At 42.3% G+C, this 21,195-nt stretch overlaps 4 protein-coding genes across 4 annotated transcripts; all 4 read right to left on the bottom strand.

The window, feature by feature from the left end:
- Positions 1-242: 242 nt before the first annotated feature.
- LOC130489960 (olfactory receptor 12D1-like) lies at positions 243-1,184 on the bottom strand. The gene has a single exon (XM_056863746.1). The coding sequence runs from the start codon at positions 1,182-1,184 to the stop codon at positions 243-245; it is 942 nt and encodes a 313-aa protein (XP_056719724.1).
- A 4,872-nt stretch (positions 1,185-6,056) lies between these two features.
- LOC130489964 (olfactory receptor 12D1-like) lies at positions 6,057-6,998 on the bottom strand. Its single transcript, XM_056863749.1, has one exon. The coding sequence runs from the start codon at positions 6,996-6,998 to the stop codon at positions 6,057-6,059; it is 942 nt and encodes a 313-aa protein (XP_056719727.1).
- A 5,366-nt stretch (positions 6,999-12,364) lies between these two features.
- On the bottom strand, positions 12,365-13,303 carry LOC130489965 (olfactory receptor 12D1-like). The gene has a single exon (XM_056863750.1). The coding sequence runs from the start codon at positions 13,301-13,303 to the stop codon at positions 12,365-12,367; it is 939 nt and encodes a 312-aa protein (XP_056719728.1).
- A 4,891-nt stretch (positions 13,304-18,194) lies between these two features.
- LOC130490718 (olfactory receptor 12D1-like) lies at positions 18,195-19,136 on the bottom strand. The gene has a single exon (XM_056864527.1). It carries the CDS (start codon positions 19,134-19,136, stop codon positions 18,195-18,197), a length of 942 nt encoding a protein of 313 aa, XP_056720505.1.
- Between the last annotated feature and the right edge of the window lie 2,059 nt (positions 19,137-21,195).

Here is a 21,195-nt window from a genome sequence, read left to right as displayed (position 1 = left end):
CAACTTTTCAGGGTAGCTTGAAGGGACTCTCCTTGCAAGAACCCCCAAGTTTTGTAACGATTGGGTCAGGGGTTACAGAGTTATGAGGTCTGGAAGGGGGCCCCCTCATCCTTCTCCATAGAAAAGATATAGGAAAGTGGCTGTATACAGATTATTTAGCGTGATCTTCACAATGTATCTCAATGGAGGAGCCGGGCTTTAAAAGGTGGGAAAGTTCACTTGGCTCCTCCATAGAGATAGATTCATATCCTTCCAAACAAATATTTCTGGCTGAATATTTTTTTCAAAGCAGATTTTACCTCCTGATTTCTTAGTGTGTAGATAAGAGGGTTCAAAACTGGAGTGACTGCACTGTACAATATAGTGATGATCATCTCCCTTTTAGCAGATTCTCCAACAGATGCAAACACGTAGTTGGATAGAATTGGAACAAAGAAGAGAGTCACAACTGTCAGATGGGAGGCACAAGTAGAGAAGGCTTTCCAACGGCTCTTCCAGGACTGGACTTTGAAGAACAGGAAGGATATGATATAGAAGTAGGAGAAAAGAGTGAGGAAGAAGCCACCCAGAGCAATGCAGCCAGAGCTAATATTAAGGAGGCTGAGGTTGAGGGTGGTACTACTGCAGGCCAATTTTAGCAGGGGCTTGATGTCACAGAGGAAGTGCTGGACATGATTGGGGCCACAGAACCATAACTGAGAGGTCATCACAGTGTGCATCAGGGCATGAAAGAAGCCAGCAACCAAGCTGGCCCCAGCTAGCAGAAGGCAAGTGGATTTATTCATGATGACGGTATAACGCAGAGGGTTGCAGATAGCCACATAGCGATCGAATGCCATGACCCCCAACAGAATGCCCTCACCAGTGCCCAGGAAGTAAAAGAAATGCAACTGAGTCAGGCATCCAATGAAAGAAATTGCTTGGTGTTCTGTTAAGAAGCCACTCAGCATTTTGGGCACAGTAACAGTGGAGAAGCACATGTCCAGGCAGGAGAGATTGCCTAGAAAGAAATACATGGGAGTGTGGAGCCGAGGCTCAGCTACAGCTACAGCCAGAATGGCTCCGTTTCCCAACAAACTGGCCAAGTAGAGCATCAGGAACATCAGAAAGAGAGTGTATTGCTCTCTGCGGTCATGTGTGAGACCCAGGAGAATGAACTCATGCACTTCCGTCTGGTTCTCCATTGCTGTGGAAACAGAAAACAACAACAAAGGCTGATCAGTGATTCCTTAACAGAATGTAAACTTTTGAAAGAGAAATTGTTATTAAGGGTAGATATGAATCTTTTGTGTTAGTTGCCATGAGGCATTTAAGGCAAAACCCAAGGGAGTCATATAAACATAAAACATGTTTTCTTGTTTTAGTTGCCCAATTAGAAGAAGAAGACTTGGTTTTTATATTCTGTTTTTCTCTACCTTTTTAAAGAGAACCATACTGGCTTACAATCTCCTTCGCTTCCTATCCCCGCAGCAGACACCTTGTGAAGTAGGTGGGGTAGAGAGAGCTTGAATAGACCTTGACTAGCCCAAAGTCACTCAGCTAGCTTCATGTGTAGGAATGGGGAAACCAACCCAGTTCACCAGATTAGAGACTGCCACTCTTAATCACTACACCATGCTGAAGTACAATTTTTTCCTGATTCACAAACCCATAAATAGCTGATTTTCCAGAATCATAATAGAATTATATAATGATAAAACAAGGAAAAACAACACCAATTGTTGTGGAAATAGCTTTACTGAATCAGAGTTCAATCAAGTCAATGAAGTCAGTGGCCCTTTAGGAATTTATTTTCATGTTAGAATATTAAAATGTTGGGAAACAAAAACCATAAAAACTACTGAGAAAGAATCTCTCCAATATAAAGTCAAAGGATGCTACCTCTAAGTGGTGAGTCCATGTAAAACTGAGAAAAGGGTTGATTCACATTATACCCACTGCAGATGAAATGTATGTATTTGAATTTCCCTCTGCAATCCTGAAAAAGAAGAATCTTTAAGCCATGTTACTATTACTGTCACCAGGAAAAGATGATAGAAATGTGTATGTACTGTAAATGCCATGAAGTCTTAACCGACTTATGGGCACCCCAGCCATGGAGCTTTCAAGGCAATGGAGAAACACAGGCAGCTTGCCTTCCTCAGTAGTCTCCCATCCAAGTACTCACACTGCTTTGCTTCCAAGATCTGATGAGATTGCTGCCTTCCCTCCCAACTAGAGTTGTGCATATTGATAAACCCAAACTGAAAATAAACCCAAAATTAGCTGTTTGGTAATTTTCGAGTTTCAGGTTTACCAAACGCCAAAACCTGGGGATCTCCCCAAAGCCGAATAGGCGATCCCTGAAAGAGCCAAATAAATATTCGGCTTTTTCAGGTTTGGCTATTCACTTTTGCTCTGATGCATGGCTCTGTGCTTTGCCCCATTTTTCTATCTTTTTTTACTGGTTTTGTTAGGGCCCCATAGTTGGGGCCCTTTTGAGGTAGGGGTAATGCAAATGGAGCCAACTTGGTCCGACCAACCAGGCAGTGAACTGATCTGCACTTTAATAGTGCTCACCGAGTCCCATCTGGAGGGATATACCCTACAACTAAAAAAAGCCAACTGCTTCAGCTGCTCATTGGCCTTTTGAAGAAGACTCCTCACCCGCACAGATAAACAATTTCCTTCACAAGAGCTGCATTGGTCATGACTTCAGCTGGATCCAATATCACCCCCCTCCGCCCCTGAAAACTTGCTCTGAAACTGAAGGTGGCCCTGAGTAGAGGCTTCATTTCTCTGCACCGGGACCATCTCTTGAAATCAGATTTTTGATTACAGTAATAAAGGACTTCACAGGATGTCATTTGCCACTGAAATAAATATTTTCTGAGCCTTATTGTTCTTGCATTTAAGCCATTTTCCTGAATTTGGAAACTTATTTGCATGGACATCATGCTATGCTCCCCAGATACAAAGGGAGCCCCCAGACTTTGAGGCGCCAGCCTGTCAATCAGCTCTTTCCACCAGTCCTCGGCAATGCTGAACTTCGGAACCTGAAAATTGATAAGACAGCTTGGCTCACAAATGCCGGGAGGGTGATGATGACCCCTTTGTGAGCCCATAAAGTTGGACCCCCTTTCCCAAACTTCTCCAAACTTTGGTGCCCATCTAGGGAGAGTCCCTTGCAGCTATGCTGCAAATTTGGTAACTCTACCTCCAAAAGTGCCCCAACAGGAGCTTCGGGGAAAAAATCCCCATAGACTATAATGAGCCTGAATTTTTCAGTAAACCTGAATAGGATTTTGAGTAGACCTTCTTAGGGTGATACTGAAAGACTTCTAACAACTACAGTATTTTGCTGAATTTCCCTCAATTTTGTCACTGAATTTAGCTTATAATTCCTCCCTTTCTGAATGTGGCCAGGTAAGGGAGAACATGGAACTGAGCATAGCAGTCATATGACTGACAAAAGAGCATGAAAACATATCCTACCTGCATAAGCTGTGTTCTTTTTTTCATACGAGATAGTAAAATCAATTTGTAAAATCACATTCACAGAGCAAGGCAAAAAATAGCAATTTTCAACAACTGTTAGAATAGTGGAAGAGTGTGCTACAGCTTCTGTGGACAAGTTAAGTACACCCATGGATCATGTTTATGCATTCTCATTGGGGAAACAAGTTATTTCGAGATGATTTGTCCTTTGGGTGAGACAGATTACGAGCCCCAAAAAGAGTCCCTTTGGGTATGAAAAACATAAACCGTTAATTAGGTGTCTGGAGAGATAGCTTTTAAAATGTTTGATAACAAAATATTCCTAAAATATATTTAAAATGCCTTCTTTTTTTAAACTGTCCCAGCTTCTGGGTCTTTGATAGCAATTGGTTACAGAAATATAACTATCCGGGCTTTTCCCACTAAGTGGGGAAGCTATGGGAAGTACATTTCTGCCCAAACAGGGGTGCTTTTGCAACCACCTGTGTTAGAGAGTTGGAGGCACATTCCATCATTATTTGCCACAGGGAGGGGCCGTGGCTCAATGGTAGAGCATCTGCTTGGTATGCAGAGGGTCTCAGGTTCAATCCCAGCATCTCCAGTTAAAGTGACTAGGCAAGTAGGTGATGTGAATAGACCTCTACCTGAGACCCTGGAGAGCTGCTGCCTGTCTGAGTAGACAATACTGACTTTGATGGACCAAGGGTCAGATTTGGTATGAGGCAACTTCATGTGTTCATGTGTATTTGCTGCAGAGCTTTCCAGTCGTTCATGCTTGCAGTAAAAATCTGGGATTAACCAGTCACAAAAATTAGATAGTACAAGGTGTTCTTTTCAATAGCAGCTATGATACTCACCTCCCCCCCTCCGGCCCTATGTTTGACACCCTTATGTCAGATACTGTTCATACTTCTTAATATACAATTGACTCAAATAATTATATCTTCAGCTCAATTCTATTATTTTTATTAACCAGACTTCTCTCTTTGATAACTTAATGAATTGAAAACATGAGCACTGAGAGTTTCTATACAGATTCAATTATATCTGTTCACAGAAATGAACAGCCAAACTGGCTTGTCAGGTAAAGTATGGCTGTTAACATTTTGGCTGACAACTGCAGCTATGTCTCGATATGGACAGTTGTGAGGTGGAGCAATGCCATGAAAAAAAATATTATCACCTGCAAATCAATTGTAAAGGTATAGAATAGTGAGACAGTTTTCTGTAAAGGTAAAAAAAGAGGGAGACAGTGTTTTCATACTTAATGGGAAATGCACAAAGGCATTTCAAACCCTTAAAAACTACAATTGTTGGGGGGGGGGTTCACACCTACCTCACTACTTTCATAGGCTATGAACCAACCAGCTTTTACTCTTATGAAAAGGAAAGGAGAGAGGTCTGCAGTGCCAAAAAGGCTATGGTGGAGTTATGGGGTCCTCATAGATGAAGGTCATGGGATGGTGGCAGAAGTAAGGAGAATAATTGTGTGGGGTTGAATGAAAAAGCTGGCTGGTTTCCATCCACTATGTGATTTGAGGAGTTCTCACCTTCTACTGTGCAGCTAAGAAAGACACAACACAGGACCAAGTATGGGAGCTTTGAGTCTGACAATGATTATACCCACAGCCTAGGCACTAATACCAATTCAATGGAGAATGAAAATAAATTATATCAAAAGGAAAGTATTTGTCCCATAGATCATACTTGGGAAGGTTATAATTATTTTTCTGATGAGATGTTAAAGCAGTATCTAAAATAAAATTCAGAAGGTAAGATGGTATCAGCAGTTTTTCAACTTCTGGTGAAGCAGTAGCAGAATGAGCTTTGGATGATAGGAGGTCATTCATTTCTCATTCATTTCTCTGAAAAACACACATTGTTGCGCCAAGCACAGGGGGCTTCTGTTTATGGAGGAAATTAGCTGGAGACTAGATAGAGCTTTGCAAGAGGCTGGTGTGGAGGTCTTTTACCAATTCTGTTTCAGGTGAGCGAACCAAAGGAAAGTGACCCAATAATGAGTAAGCTTTATGAATTTTAAGGATTTTATTAAAAGTAATTAAATTCTTTGTGCGTGCACACACACACAATTCCCAACACATAGAGAGCTCAGAAAAATAAAGGTTTGAGAGTCCCAAATGTGTTTATAGTTATCTTCCTGAAGAGTGAGGTCCAGAATGACAGCGCAAGAGGGTAACCCTGGTATTCCTTGGAGATCTCCATCCAAATACTAGCCGGGGTTAAGGCTGAGAGTGTGTGACTTGCCCAAGGTCACTCGGCAAGCTTCCACGGCACTAGTGGGGATTTGAACCTGGGTTTCCTAGGTCCTAGTCTGACACCTTAACCACTATACCACACTGGCTCTCATTTATTTGCGGGGGGGGGGAGGAATCAAGGACAATGCAACTGGGGTAGGCTTAACCCTGTTCAGTTGGATTATCCGGTTGGCATGCCCTGAAGTCACTTAAGAAGGACCACAACAATCATGTATGCCTATTTTACATACTGAATGCATCTCTGTCAGTGAAAGCCATGATAGAAATGCAGGGACAGTAAACAAATACCCAGAGAGAACAGATTCATATCCTTCCAAACAAATATTTCTGGCTGAATATTTTTTTCAGAGCAGATTTTACCTCTTGATTTCTTAGTGTGTAGATGAGAGGGTTCAAAACTGGAGTGACGGCACTATATAATATAGTGATGATCATCTCTCTTTTAGCAGATTGCCCAACAGATGCAAGCATGTAGTTGGATAGAACTGGAACATACAAGAGAGCCACAACCGTCAGGTGGGAGGCACAAGTAGAGAAGGCTTTCCAACGGCTTCTCCAGGACTGGACTTTGAGGAACAGGAAGGATACAATGTAGAGGTAGGAGAGAAGGGTGAGGAAGAAGCCACCCAGAGCAATGCAGCCAGTGACAATGTTGAGGAGGCTGAGGTTGAGGGCAGTACTACTGCAGGCCAATTTTAGCAGGGGCTTGATGTCACAGAGGAAGTGCTGGACATGATTGGGGCCACAGAACCATAACTGAGAGGTCACCATGGTGTGCATCAGGGCATGAAAGAAGCCAGCAACCCAGGTGGCCCCAGCTAGCAGAAGGCAAGTCCATTTATTCATAATGACGGTATAACGCAGAGGGTTGCAGATAGCCACGTAGCGATCGAATGCCATGACCCCCAACAAGATGCCCTCACCACTGCCCAGGAAGTAAAAGAAATGCAACTGAGTCAGGCATCCAATGAAAGAAATGGCTTGATGTTCTGTTAAGAAGCCACTCAGCATTTTGGGCACAGTAACAGTGGAATAGCACATGTCCAGGCAGGAGAGATTGCCTAGGAAGAAATACATGGGGGTGTGGAGCCGAGGCTCAGCTATAGCTACAGCCAGAATGGCTCCGTTTCCCAACAAACTGGCCAAGTAGAGCATCAGGAACATCAGAAAGAGAGTGTATTGCTCTCTGCGGTCATGTGTCAGACCCAAGAGAATGAATTCATGCACTTCAGTCTGGTTCACCATTGCTGTGGAAATAGAAAACAACCACAAACTCTGGTTAGTGATTAACTGATAGAAAGTAAATCTTTGAAAGAATTTTTTTTGTTAGGGGCAGTTATGAATCTTTTGTATTAGTTACTATGAGGCAAGTCAAAACCAACGAGGGTTCCAAAGCGCCTAATATTATAGGCATGCTCCTCTGATACTAGAGAAAATAGGTATGCATCATGACTAGTATTCATTTTGACTAGTAGCCATGGGTAGCCCTATCCTCCATGAATCCTTCGCTTTCCTCTTAAAGCCTTCCAAATTAGCAGCCATCAGCACATCCTGAGGCAGTGAGTTCCACAATTTAAGTATGCATTGTGTGAAAAAAAGCCTCCTTTTATCTGTTTTGAATCTCTCACCCTCCAGGTTCAGCGGATGACCCCGCATTCTAGAATTATAAGAGAAGGAGAAAAGCTTCTCCCTGTCCATTCTCTTCATACTATGCATAATTGTATAGACCTCTAGCATGCTTCCCCTTAACTGCCTTCTTTCCAAGCTAAACAGCCCTAAGCATTTTAACCCCTCCTCATGCTTGCTTGTTTTAGTTGCCCAATTTCATTTATATTTGGAGTACAAAAAAAATTGCATTCACAAGCTCATAGATAGCTGTTTTTTCCAGAATAGTGATGGAATTATATAATGACAAAACAAGGAAAAACAACATCAATTGTAGAAGTCAACATTAATCAGCTGTTAGAGTAGTATTCAGTGGCCTCTTAGGGATTTATTTTCATGTTAAACATTACCAAACCTTTCTCTTTCGGTAATGCTTACCCTTTCAATGGACTAAGTTGAGAGTTTTTCCTCAGATTTTGCTACGGATATTCCCACAACTGCAGAGGCAAGGGACATTCAGAACTAAACTGTACTTTGTTTGGTGGTCTACGGCTGTCATCTCTTCAACCGGTCCCTGCAGTAGCTCCTTCAACAGTGATACAATAATAAAAATTACTAATTGACCTTTTGAAGGACACGGAAAGAAAAGCAATCACCTGCTAATCTCTGCAAATCAAGCTGCTGTTAATGATACAAAGCAGTGAGGAAATGTTTCAGTACTACACAGAAAATTAGGGGGAGACCTTTTACAATGCAATTCTCAGCAGAGTCACACCTCTCTTTGTCCACTGATGTCAATGGGTATACAACAGTATAATTCAACTTACAACTGCACCGCCAGGCTTGTAAAATACGTGCAGGCAACATTATCACATCTGAAGCAATTCTTCCACTATGTGGGCATCAGCAAATAAGCCATAGCAACAACACAATGAATGCATCAAAATAAAATATTATTTTTCATAAAATATAATAAAACACATAGTAATATTCCCTATTACTATGTATGGGTGTGAAAGCTGGACAGTGAAGAAAGCTGATGGGAAGAAAATAGATTCCTTTGAAATGTGGTGTTGGAGGATTCCATGGACTGCCAAAAAAAACCCAAATCGGTGGGTTCTAGATCAAATCAAGCCTGAACTGACCCTAGAAGCTAAAATGACTAAACTGAGGCTGTCGTATTTTGGTCACATCATGAGACGACAAGAGTCACTGGAAAAGACAGTCATGCTAGGAAAAATTGAGGGCAGCAGGAAAAGAGGAAGACCCAACAAGAGATGGATTGACTCAATAAAGGAAGCCACAGACTTCAATTTGCAAAATCTGAGCAAGGCTGTCAAAGATAGGACGTTTTGGAGGACTTTCATTCATAGGGTCGCCATGAGTTGGAAGCGACTTGATGGCACTTAACACACACAATATTTTGCAGTACCTCAGGATAAAACTATGGTAACACAACATAGTAGAGATGCTAGCCTCCATGTGGAATCTGGGGATCCTCAAGAATTATGATTCATCTCCAGACTACAGAGATCAGTTCCTGTAGAGAAAATGAATGCTTTGGAGGGTGGACTCCATGGCATTGTACCCCACTGGGGTCCTTGTCTTCCCCAGGATCCATTCCCAAAGCTCTGGTTTCCCAATCTGGATCTGGCAACCCTACCCCCCATCCCTCACCAGTGGCCGGGGGACCTGGCAACCCTACACCATACAGATTTATAAGTAATTTATTTATCCAATGGCTAATGACCCAGATTAGAGCAATCAATCTGCAAGTCGACCGCACTTACATCATCATGTCTCACTTTCATCTTTATGACAGTAGCAACAAAACTTGCCACTTAAAAGTGATAAATTTATCTCTATCTACTGGCAGTAATAGATTTACCTGATCTGACTGTGCAGTCTGGGCTTAGCTCATAATTCTTCCTTTTCTGAAAATGCCACCAGGTAGGGGAACACAGGACCAAGGAGACATGTGGCTGACAATGGTTGCACCCACAGACTGAGCCCTTAATAATATATCAAAACACATTTTCCCCAGTGAGTTATACCTGTGTGGGTTATATTCCTTTTTTCAATGAGATGTTAATCCAATATGTAAAATAAATGTCAACAAGAGAGGCAATACCAGCATTTCACAACTGCCACCACAAACGTAGACAACTAAGTTTCTCCACAGAATATGAGAACATTCATCGAACATTTTGATCTATTATAAAAGGTTTAGCATCTGATTACGAATTCTTTTCAGATGATTTTGCCTCTGGGATATACAATGCCAAAAGAGAGTTCCTTTGGTTTTGAAAATATGAAGAATTGATTAAATCTCTGGAGAAATGATAACTGTTAAAACTGTGTCTAAATCCTAATTATCATGACAATTCTAAGGTATATTTCTGAAGTTGCTAAAATAAAAACACTTTAGAAGGCTGAGCTTAAAAATCATATCCATTTGTCTCAGGATGAAATCTGAGAATGGGGGAAGAGGTTGCAAGCAACAGAGTGCAAATTGGAATAGAATTGGCCAGTCTTTTTCTCCATCCATTTCTTCACCCTACACACTGCCTTGAGGGTCATGGAAGGCAGAACTTTATAATTTAGGGCACTGAGAAGGTAATGTTAAAAGCCATTTGTCTTACCAGACACATGACTAGGAGTGTGAACTGCAAATCATATATATATATATATATATATATATATATATATATATATATGTGTGTGTGTATATATATGTGTGTGTATATATATGTGTGTGTATATATATATATATATATATATATATATATATATATATATATATATATGTATATATATATATATATATGATACCTTTTCTGAAATTACAAATCAAATTTTGATTTGTAATTTCAGAAATGGTATCATTATTGTTTTCATGAAATTTCAGGAATGTAGGTACAGACTCCACTTGAATCAATGGGACACCATCTCTACTGCCCAGTGGAATCAAAAGAATGGAAGGTAGTCCTAGTCTCTGGATGCCAGATCTACCAACTGTTCAAAACTTCGGATCACAAATACTCAAAATTTAAAAAGGCTTTCTTGCTATCTTGCTATTTTGGGGAGCTGAATTTTAGAAATACCAAAACATCTAGAGTGCTTTGTTTCTGATTTGAAGTAAAATGTGAAATCTTGGGCACTGTTTTGAGTCAGAAATATCCAAATGCACAGCCTTACCTGTGGCTTTCATAGTTTGATCAATAAACAGCAAGGCACATTGGAAGAGCAGGATGGAAATGTGAAGAGTACATGTCATGTTTTGGTTGTTTTATTTGCCTCTATGAATGACCTTGAGTTAAGATTCTAAGCACTTCTGCTGAAGCAAAAGAGATGGAAAGAGCAGAAATGGCCAAAATGATTCCCAGCTCTTCACCAGACAGGAAAGTTGTAATTTGGGGTATGTCTAAACCTCAGCTGTTGTTTGAATAATGATGTTCTGGACCTTTAGAACAGTCATGCATTATAAAATAAATAAAGAAATAAATGACAGCCCTAGGTATGGTGCATCAAAGTAATCAAGAATCAATATTATAAGATCCAGAAGGATGAGTGCTAATTTGATATCTAAAGGACATGTTTCTTCCTTCTTATGCAATTATGTTTGCACAGATAAAGGGCCTATACTTAAAAGATAAAGAATAATGTTTTACCATTCATGATATATGATTCGGATTTTGAATCTCACTGATAAGTGCAAAGTTAAGACATTTGCTCCACACCCAAGAAAGAAGATGCCAGATTCAAATGCAGGGGTTAAATGAAGACTTTATTAAGAGCTGATCTGTACAAACTTAGGTATTCTTAGCCACTTAATTGGGTTCCTCTATCTTACAGGGCAGCCATTTTTATTGCCTGCATTTGGCAAAGCTATACTGGCTCAAACTTCATCATGGCATAGTGGTGTGTCTCAATTTTCCTTGCCTGCACATTACACTGAGCAAAAGTTGCTGAGCCCTCCACCCTCTCTCCATGCTGGAAAACATGATGCTACCCTGTTTTCACTTCTTAGTTCCTTAGGATGTAAATCAGAGGATTCAGAACAGAAGTGACCACAGTGTAGATAAGAGTAACCATCATTTCCTGCTCCAAGGATTATCCTGAAGAGGGTGGAACATAAGTCAAGATGGCTCCAGCATAGAAAAGAGTTACAACTATGAGATGCGAGGCACAAGTGGAGAAGGCTTTACCTCTACTTTCCTTGGATTTTAAAGTCAAAAAGGAAATGATGCAGATGTAGGTTAGAAATGTAAGCAGGAAAGGGAGGAAAACATTTAGGCCTGCAATGATGTTGAGGAGGCTAAGACTGAGGGCATTGCTCAATATGAGCAGGTAGTGTGATCCGGTGTCAAAAAAGGCTAATGCATGGGTTGCCAGGTCCCCCCTCTCGATCAGTGGGAGGTTTTAGGGGGCAGGGCTGGGGCAGCCACATGCACATGATGACATTACTTCCAGAAGCACCGCATCACTGCAGCCAATTTAGCAACTGCTAAAGCAGCCACAGTGATGTGGCACTTCTGGAGGTAAACCCAGAAGTGATGTCATTGTGTGTGGTCAGCTGTGCATGCACATGATTGCTGCTCTGGAGAGGCTGGATGGATTGGTGGGCAATTGCCTGCCAAAATCACCCACCTGGCAACCATACTAATGCAGTCTTGGGGTGAATCAACAGGGGCATAACATCCAAATCACAAGATGACATAGTTTCGCTATACACCGCATTAGTATGGCTGCATCTGAAGTACTGTGTGCAGTTCTGGAGGCCTCACATCAAAAAGGACATAAAAAGAATGGAGCTGGTGCAGAAGTTACATGTGTCTTATGTCCACTGGACTTAGATGGGTATAACGTTTTAAGATTGCACTGCAAATCTGTTCAGTTTTAGTTTACAACTTAGTTGAGATCCTTCAGATCCATTTTTAGCTCCCATCATAGCTATTCTCCACTGCCCAGCTTCAATAAACACAGACAGGTGCATCAATTCAATTTCACATTTTGGCAAGGCATATTTTTCTGACAGTTTTCCTTATGGCATCTTTCATCTCCTTATTCCTCAAGGTGTAAATCAGGGGGTTCAGTACTGAGACACCTACATTATACATGAGGGTAGATATCATCTCCCGCTGTAATGACTCTCCTGAGGAGGGGGACAAATAGTTGAACAGAACAGGCACATAGAGTAAAACTACAACTGTGAGATGGGAGCTGCAGGTGGAGAAGGCCTTCAATCTTGCTTTGTGCGACTGAACCTTCAGGAAGAGAAAAGGGATGATGTAGAGATAGGAGAGAAGCGTGAGGAAAAAAGAAGTCATGACAAGTGAACCTGTGACAATGTTGAGAAGGCTGATGTTCAGCTGGATGCTACTGCAGGCCAATCTCAGGAGCGGCTTGACATCACAGAAGAAGTGCTGGACATGTTTAGGGCCACAGAAGTGCAGCCGGGAGGTCATCACTGTGTGTACCAGTGCATGGAAGAATCCCGTAGACCAAGTGGCTACAGCAAGAGTCAGGCAGACATGCTTGTTCATAATGATGGTATAGCGCAGAGGGTAGCAGATAGCCACATAGCGGTCGTAAGCCATGACTGCCAGAAGAACACCTTCGCTGCTACCTGTGAAGTGGAAGAAATGGAGCTGGGCCAGGCACCCACTAAACGAGATAGGCTGCGGCCCCGATAAAAAGCCAGCCAGCATCTTGGGCACGGTGACAGTGGCGTAGCAAATGTCCAAGCAGGAAAGATTGCTAAGGAAGAAATACATAGGTGTGTGGAGACAAGGCTCAGCCAGGACGAGGTATACAATGAGGCTATTTCCTAACACAGTGACCAGGTAGAACAGCAGGAATAGAAGAAAGAGGAAAGGCCAAAGTCCTCGGGAATCAGTCAAGCCCAGTAAGATAAATTCTTTCGTCTCCGTCATGTTCTCCATCACTGTTTTCACAAAGCAAATGCTGATTAAAATCTTATAGAACTGGCAGAGGGGAAACGATAACCCACAGATGCCCCTCATCAGTAACTATCCCCCCTCAAATTATCTTTGCAATATTTTATGGTTTGTGGTTCCTCTATTTACAACTCACTCTGCCCTCTACTATATATACATTTGAGGGTTTTTTTTTTAAAAAAAATCCTCATTTTGTATCATTTATTAATATATCATGTTTTTAGTTGCCATGCTTTTATACTGCATGGTGCCTCAAGAACTCATTTAATTTGTATCAGTTAAAATCTGGAGTCTGTGTCTTCTTGCTGGCAACAGTCCTTACCCACTGAAGTGATGAGAATCCTAAAGATTCCTAAAACTTCTCCTTCTTTGGAGGTTTTTAACCAGAGACTAGATGGGCATCTGTCAACAATGCTGAGTCTGTAAACGTAGGCAGATCATGAGAGGGAGGGCAGGAAAGGTTGTGCCAGTGTTTGGCTCCTGTGGCTGTTTCTTACATGGCCAGGGAAATGGCTATCACCACTTTAGGGCCAGAAAGCAATTTTCCTCCAGGACAGACAGGCCAGGGATACTGGAGGAATATTTTTTTTGGGGGGCCACCTTCTTGGTGTGGAGTTAAGGTCACTGGGTGTGTATTTGAGAATTTCCTGCAATGTGCAGAGGGTTGGACTAGATGACCCCTGGTGGTTCTTTTAACTCTATGATTATATGATTCTGTGGTCAGGGGACCTAATCAGTAGTAGGGATGTGCTTAAACTCATACACATACACCAATAATGTTTGTGCATCCTACTAATATTCCAGCTGCCCTACCAAGCTCTCAAACAATGCATGCAACTACGCTACGCTACGCTAGTAGTGTCTCTACTCAGCATGCAATGCCCTTGTTATATAGTCATCATAAAGTAGTGATTAGCATGTTGGTCCAGGATCTTGGATATCCAGGTTCAAATTTCCACTTTCCCCTGGAAGCTGGATGGGTGACCTTCAAAACTCTTTCAGCATAACCTATCTCACAGGGTTGTCATTATGATGATAAAATGGGGGGGGGTGGAAGAACGGCATTATAAGATACTTTTGGGTCCACATTGTGGGGAAAAACAGGGTTTAAATAACTATTTATCCAGTGCATCTGAATATGGAAGCTCCACTTAATTACAATGAACCTGTCTTCCATGATCATAACGAATTCCTTTTTAAAAGACAGCTAAACCAGTAGTCAGGAGAGAAGGTGACATGATATAACCCAATCTCGCCAGATCTTGGAAGTAAGAGGGGTCAGTACTTGGAAGGGAGACCTCCAAGGAAAACTCTGCCAAGGAAGGCGATGGCAAACCACCTCTGCTTCTCACTTGCCTTGAAAGCCCCTTGCTGGGGTCACTAGAAGTTGATTGTGGCTTTATAGCACTACAAAAACACACAAACCAGTAGTCGTCACCTACATCTTCTTACGGCTCACAGTAGGGGCCATATCTATGATGACAGCTGCAAAATATAAATGAAAATGAATCCTTTAAGAAAACATGTATAGTGAGGAATATGATAAGGAGTATCTTCAGTAAAAAGCCCTTAAATCTCTAAAGAACTCTTTAAAGCTATGAAATCTTCATATTTACAGTGATCAATATATTCCTTTTCTTTGTTCTTCGGATGTTTTTGTTTTCTTCTAAAATGTTCTTAATTGAATGGCTCTCAGAATGTTAAATAAAGGAGGTTCATCCTGAACACTTACCCTGCCTTTAGCATCTTCACTGAAGGTAGGGGTCCTTGGAAGGGAAAGTGACTTCCAATAAAGTAAGGTTTCCTCTGAACAGCATTGAGAATGGCTTGTTAGCAAGTTGTGCTACCCAGAAATGTCTGTTCAGGTTCAGTCCTTCCCTTTCAACTGAAATATCCATGGACTCCACATAGTTCCAGAATGTATTACTAATCACAAAGACTGGACATTGGCTCTAATAAAAGGACCCTGAGAACTAGATACTAATGCACTGATATAAATAAGGAGTAAATGATCTCCTAGACTCTCTATCCGCACCAGGGTTCCCTGGGGCAGATTGAACTGATATATGGGGATTGGTTTGATCATCCTTGAACAAGACTAGAATTGCCCACCCCAAGGGCCAATTACACTATACCCTTAAGCAGAAATGGAAGACTGTTTTCTATTTAATTGGTAGAAAGTACTGTTAAGTCACATAGGGTTTCCAAAGCAAGAGATGAACAGAGGTGGTTTGCCATTGCTTGTACCTGAGTAGCAAACCTAGACTTCCTTATTGACTCCCTTTAAAGTACTAACCAGGGTTGACCCTGCTTAGCTCCCAAGATGTGACGAGACTGGGTTATCCTGGGCCATCCAGGCCTATTTAATTACTCCTGAAGTGGACAATGAACACAACAGTGTGAGGACTTTAATGTGTGTGTGTGTGGGGGTCATGCTCAACTTTGAACCATGTGCAAAGTTTCTTTTTATTTTATTTATTTAAAACGTTGTTGTTCCACCTTTCTACCCAAATGAGTTCCCCAAGGCAGTGAACGTCAGAAACATTAAAACAGTTCAGCCATTAAGGCTGCAGTAAAACAAAGCATATATGAAATCATTTGATTAAAAAAAAAACAGATAAACACTCATAACATCAATTTGATGGCGAAACCAAAACCCTGTAGCATTGCAAACCAAAATGCACAAATCTCTAGGGGTTATTGTTGTTCTTATTTTCTGCTTAGTGTGAAGCTTGCTGTGAGACCCAGGAGGGAATGGCCAACTAACTGAGAGTAGAAGGTAAAGCTGCTGACCTAGTTAAGAAGTGCCAAACCATAGAAACTGCTGTGAATTCCTAAAGTTAGAATGTTGTTTCCACTGCTAGAAGCTAACTAAGAATCTACATATCTGCAACTGACCTGGGTGGGTGGAGCTGACAATCAACTAGTCTATTTCACTATCCTAAAGAGTGAGCTATGTACCTGAGTATGGAACATGATGTTGTGCATCAGCCAGTCTATTTAAGTAGCTTAAAACACAATAGTTCCTTTCCCCCACCCCTTGCTGGAAACCAAATAGGAAACAATTTACTGCACCTGCATGGGGCAGCTGGAGCTATTAATGTCAGTCTACTTAAGGCAGCTTGCAGAGGGCTTGGTGCCTGTCTTTTTGGGGACTGATAAGGATTTCATTGTAGTAAACTGCTTGTTAGGTAGACAGTGGGTTCTTAAAAAGAAACTTTTAAAAAATTCTGTTTTTTAGAAGGTAGATTTAGAAGGCCTTTAGGAGGAATTGCATTATTCTCTGTATTACTTTTATGCAGCCATGACTCAAACTAGCCTGGAAGATATGGCTAATCCAGGTATCATCTTTTCTGAAGGTGATATATGGAGAAGAATGATGAGCCATCATCAGAAAACACTGTCAAAGAGTTATATCGTTGGCAACTCCAGGTTGGGAAATTCCTGGAGATTTGAGGGTAGAACCTAGAGAGGGACAGTAAAATCAAACTGAATCGTTCTGGTGAAAGTATTGTTTTATACTGTAAATCAGGGGTGGGGAACCTTTATTCCAATCAAGGGCTATTTGGGTATTTATAACATCATTCATGGGCCATATAAAATTATCAACTTAAAAATTAGCCGACCAAGCCCCAAGCAGGCATTTGCCCCAGATGACTCCCCCACACACACAGACAAGCAGGCAGGCATCCAACCAGTGGGGCACTCACCCACCTGGTGGCATAGGATGGTCTGTTGCACCAGCCGGGCGTAGCAGTCCAGCCGCACACTGGAGTGGCTCCTGCTCCACATGGTCAGAGCCAGATTTTACAGCCGGCTCCTGCTACCTCTACCTGGGGGATGAAATGGGGACACACTGGCTTAGAACGCCCCCCCCCAACGCATTCTGGCCCTGCCTCCTTTAACCCCTCTATTGTCCCCACTTCTGCCCCCAGCACTCTTGTAGTACAGAGGGCATACATTTCTCCATGGCTCGGATGGGAAAGGGTTAACACAGTTTCTTGGCGGTCCTAGCAGCTCCATAGCTAACGACTCTTCTGCAAGGGGGGGGGAGGTTCCTTTTCTCGGCAAAACAATCTCACATCTGCCTTGAATAGAGGCTATTCGTGCTGTAAATGATCTATGAATGATATCTTCCATTTCTGTAATTAATGGGTAGTTAAACATCATTGTTTTAGAGCCTGGGAAAGTGGTCCTGGCAGAAAAGGCTCAGTCTTTTAGTTCAGCAGAGCCCTGCCTCACCAGACAAGCCCCTGAACTTTGTGCCAACTCCCAACCCTTCCCAGCACATGCCAGTGAACTGGGATCATAAATGAGTCTGATCCCTGTTTCCAGTGGTGGCTTGCCAGATTCCTCCAAGGAAACCACAAGCTGAATGTGAAGACAACAGCTCTCCCCATGCTCCCCCCCCCCCAGCACCTGGGACTGTGATATAGCGCTTCTTAATTCCATTTATTTATATTACACATGTACATCCTGCTTCCTGGAGGTTTGAAGGAGTTTTCATCAGAACACCAATAAGGCAATAAAAAGAGCACCACCACCAAATTAAAAAAAAACATGCCATGATAACAAATACAGGCCACAGTTAAAACAATGGAAGGGGCTCACTCAGCAGCCCTGTAACATTCTCCAGAATGTTAGCTGAAGTGTCCCTCTTCTTTTCATGCATGTTCTCATTTCATGTGGTGTGGACATTTTGAACAAGGACAGCCCCATAAGTAATTTATCATTTGTAAGTTTCTCCCATGTGTTTCCCATCACAATGCATTCCCTTCTGTGTGGCTGTTCCCCCCCCCCCACATAAAAGTTCTCACACTGTTGTGTTCCTTGTCCACTTCAGGAGGCAGTATCGTAAACACATTTTGCATTATGCTCATCTCCTTACAGAATGCAGTAGCCTACCCAAGCTTTTCCTCATGGCTGTTTTCATCTCCTGATTCCTGAGGGTGTATATCAGGGGGTTTAAAAAAGAGGTAACGACACTGTTCATGAGGCTCGTGATCATGTCTCTCTGTGGGGAGTCTCCTGAAGATGGAGGGAGGTAGTTGAACAATACTGGCACATAAAGCAGCCCTACAACTGTGAGATGGGAGCTGCAAGTGGAGAAGGCTTTCCATCTCCCACTATGTGACTGGACCTTCAAGAACAGAAAGGAGATGATGTAAAGGTAGGAGAGGAGAGTTAAGACAAAAGGAACCATGGCGATTGACCCAGTGACAACATTGAGGAGGCCGAGGTTGACTACTATGCTACTGCAGGCCAGTCTCAAGAGCGGTTTGATGTCACAAAAGAAATGCTCAATGGTATTGGGGCCGCAGAAGTGCAGTCGGGAGGTCATGACGGAGTGCATCAAGGCATGGAAGAATCCCATGGTCCACGTGGATGCTGCCAATAGAAGGCACACTCTTCGGCACATGATGAGCGGATACTGCAACGGGTTGCATATGGCCACATATCGATCATATGCCATGGCTGCTAGAAGAAGAACCTCGCTGCTGCCCAGGAAATGAAAGAAGTGGAGCTGGGTGATGCATCCAATGAAGGAGATTCTTTGGTGGGCCAACAGGAAGCCAACAAGCATCTTGGGAACGATGACTGTAGAGAAGCAAATGTCCATGCAAGATAGGTTACTGAGGAAAAAATACATAGGTGTGTGAAGTTGGTGCTCCGTCGCCACCACGCACACGATAGCACCATTTCCGAGCACAGTTGCTAGATAGAAGAGCAAGAAGAGAGCAAACAAGAAGTTCTGAGCCTCCTGTCGATCTGTCAGGCCCATCAGTATGAAATGAGTAACTTCTGTCTGGTTCTCCATTATGGCTGAGATAACGACAAACAATTACAAATATATATGTATAAAAATAAGAATCGTAGAATATCGTGACTTTTTTTTAAATAGGAAAAATGCTCTCCCCCTGCATTTTTCTAGTTTTGCCCGCATTTTGAAAGACCTGTTTTATCTCAAATTTGAAACATGGGGCAATGCAGGGTGAGAGTGAGGCAACCTCTGACAGTCGGAAACGGCATGCATAATGAAAACAAAGACCCGAAGTCATCAGAGGGGTGATGGCGAGGGAAAGAGCCATGCATAAAAGACCAAAGAAACAATGGATATTTTCACCTTGAAAATACACACACCAGGCATTATTGAGTTATTCCTATAATACTAATCAGAATATATGCGTGCCTTGTAAGGCACAGACGTGCCATATTTTCTCAATGGTGCTGCTGAGAAATTACAACATTTGTGGGCCCAAGGGCAATGTGGGGAGCAAGTTTAGAAGTGACAGAATAGATCCTGGCAATAAGCGATCACCAAAGTGAATATTTTGAGGCATAACCCTCCGCGTCTTCCATTGGTAGCTCTACTGCCATGAATTAGAGCTTTTGTGCAAGTTCTCATGTTTTGTAAAGAAGAACTCCAACTTGTTAAATCACCAAGAGCACAATCTCCCATGAAAGCCCCTTACCACCAGATTAAAAAAAACAAAAAACTTTCCCATGTGACGACAACAACAACAAAGCCTTTATTGGCATAAAAAAATAAAGTCTTGTACCTGTGAGTCTTGGTAGATTTTTTTCTTTAAAAGCATCTAACCAGAAAGGGGTGGCAGTAGGGGGGTAGGGAGAACGAGATGAGAAATACCAGTTCACAATAATCTGCAAGGCAGCTACAAAGTGCAGCTGTTGAAGCAAAATCCTACTTCAATTATATTTATTCCACATCACTTGGGAAATGCCACCAACACTTGTTCCATGACAACTCTTTAATGAAATGCACAAACCACTTGGGAGAGCTTGGTGGTACAATAACAAGGTAAATGCTCCCTTGCTGAGACATTCTGGATCATTTTGAAGATAGTGCTAGTAAATAAACAATGAATCAAGAATGGGGTTTGCTACATGTCCCCAATGGAAAAAGGTCTCCACACTCCGTTTGGCTCCTCAGAAAACCTCAAAAGACCAAGTCTTTAAGGGGAATTAGTTCTTCTCTTGTTGGATGAGAGTAAAGTTACATAAAAAGCTCAGTAGTATTCCTTCAGCCAGATTTAATTGCTTGAGGGTAGGGTTGCCAACCTCCAGGTAGTAGCTCTAAATCTCCTGCTATTACAACTGATCTCCAGTCGATAGAAATCAGTTCACCTGGAGAAAACAGCCATGTTGGCAATTGGACTCTGTGGCATTGTAGTCCCTCCCCTCCCAAAACCGCACCCCAAAAATTTCCCGCCGGTGGCGAAGAGGGACTGGCAACCCTACTTGAGGGACAGGTTGTGTGGGTAGCATAAAGTATCTTTAACATCTTTGTGTTGTGTGGAGGGTGCCCCCACTTTTAGATTCTGCCCTCATTGGACACTGAGCTATGAATTTCAGCCCCTTGTTTAGATTAACGTTGCACTCTCTAGAGACTGCCCTTGAGGTATCCTGGAAATGTCAAATGGGCAGGGGAAAAAAATAGAGGCCCAACAGTCACTGGTCGTTTCATGTTGTGAGAACATTATACCAAAATTAAAACTGCTTCACTGACTGCTGGCGCATTTCCAAGCTCAGTTCAAGGTGCTGCTCATCCTTACCTTTAAAGACCTTCATAGTCTGGGATCAATTATTTGAGGGACCTCTTCACAATGATGCCCCCAATTACCAACTTAGATCTGCCAGTCATGAGAAAATAGGAAGAGCCCTGCTGGATCAGAGCAGTGGCCCATTTAGTCTGGTATCCTGTTTTACACACTGGTCAACTAGTTGCCCGAGAGGACCAAAAACAGGGCACAGAGGCCAAGGCCTTTCCCCACTGTTTCCTCTTAGATTTGGAATTCAGAGTTTTTTTTTTACCTCTGAATGTGGAGGTTCCCTTTAGTTACCATGGCTACTATTCT

The sequence above is a fragment of the Euleptes europaea genome, chromosome 18 (genome assembly GCF_029931775.1).
Source record: "Euleptes europaea isolate rEulEur1 chromosome 18, rEulEur1.hap1, whole genome shotgun sequence".
NCBI lineage: Eukaryota > Metazoa > Chordata > Lepidosauria > Squamata > Sphaerodactylidae > Euleptes > Euleptes europaea.
This window is presented reverse-complemented; position numbering and strand designations above follow the sequence as displayed.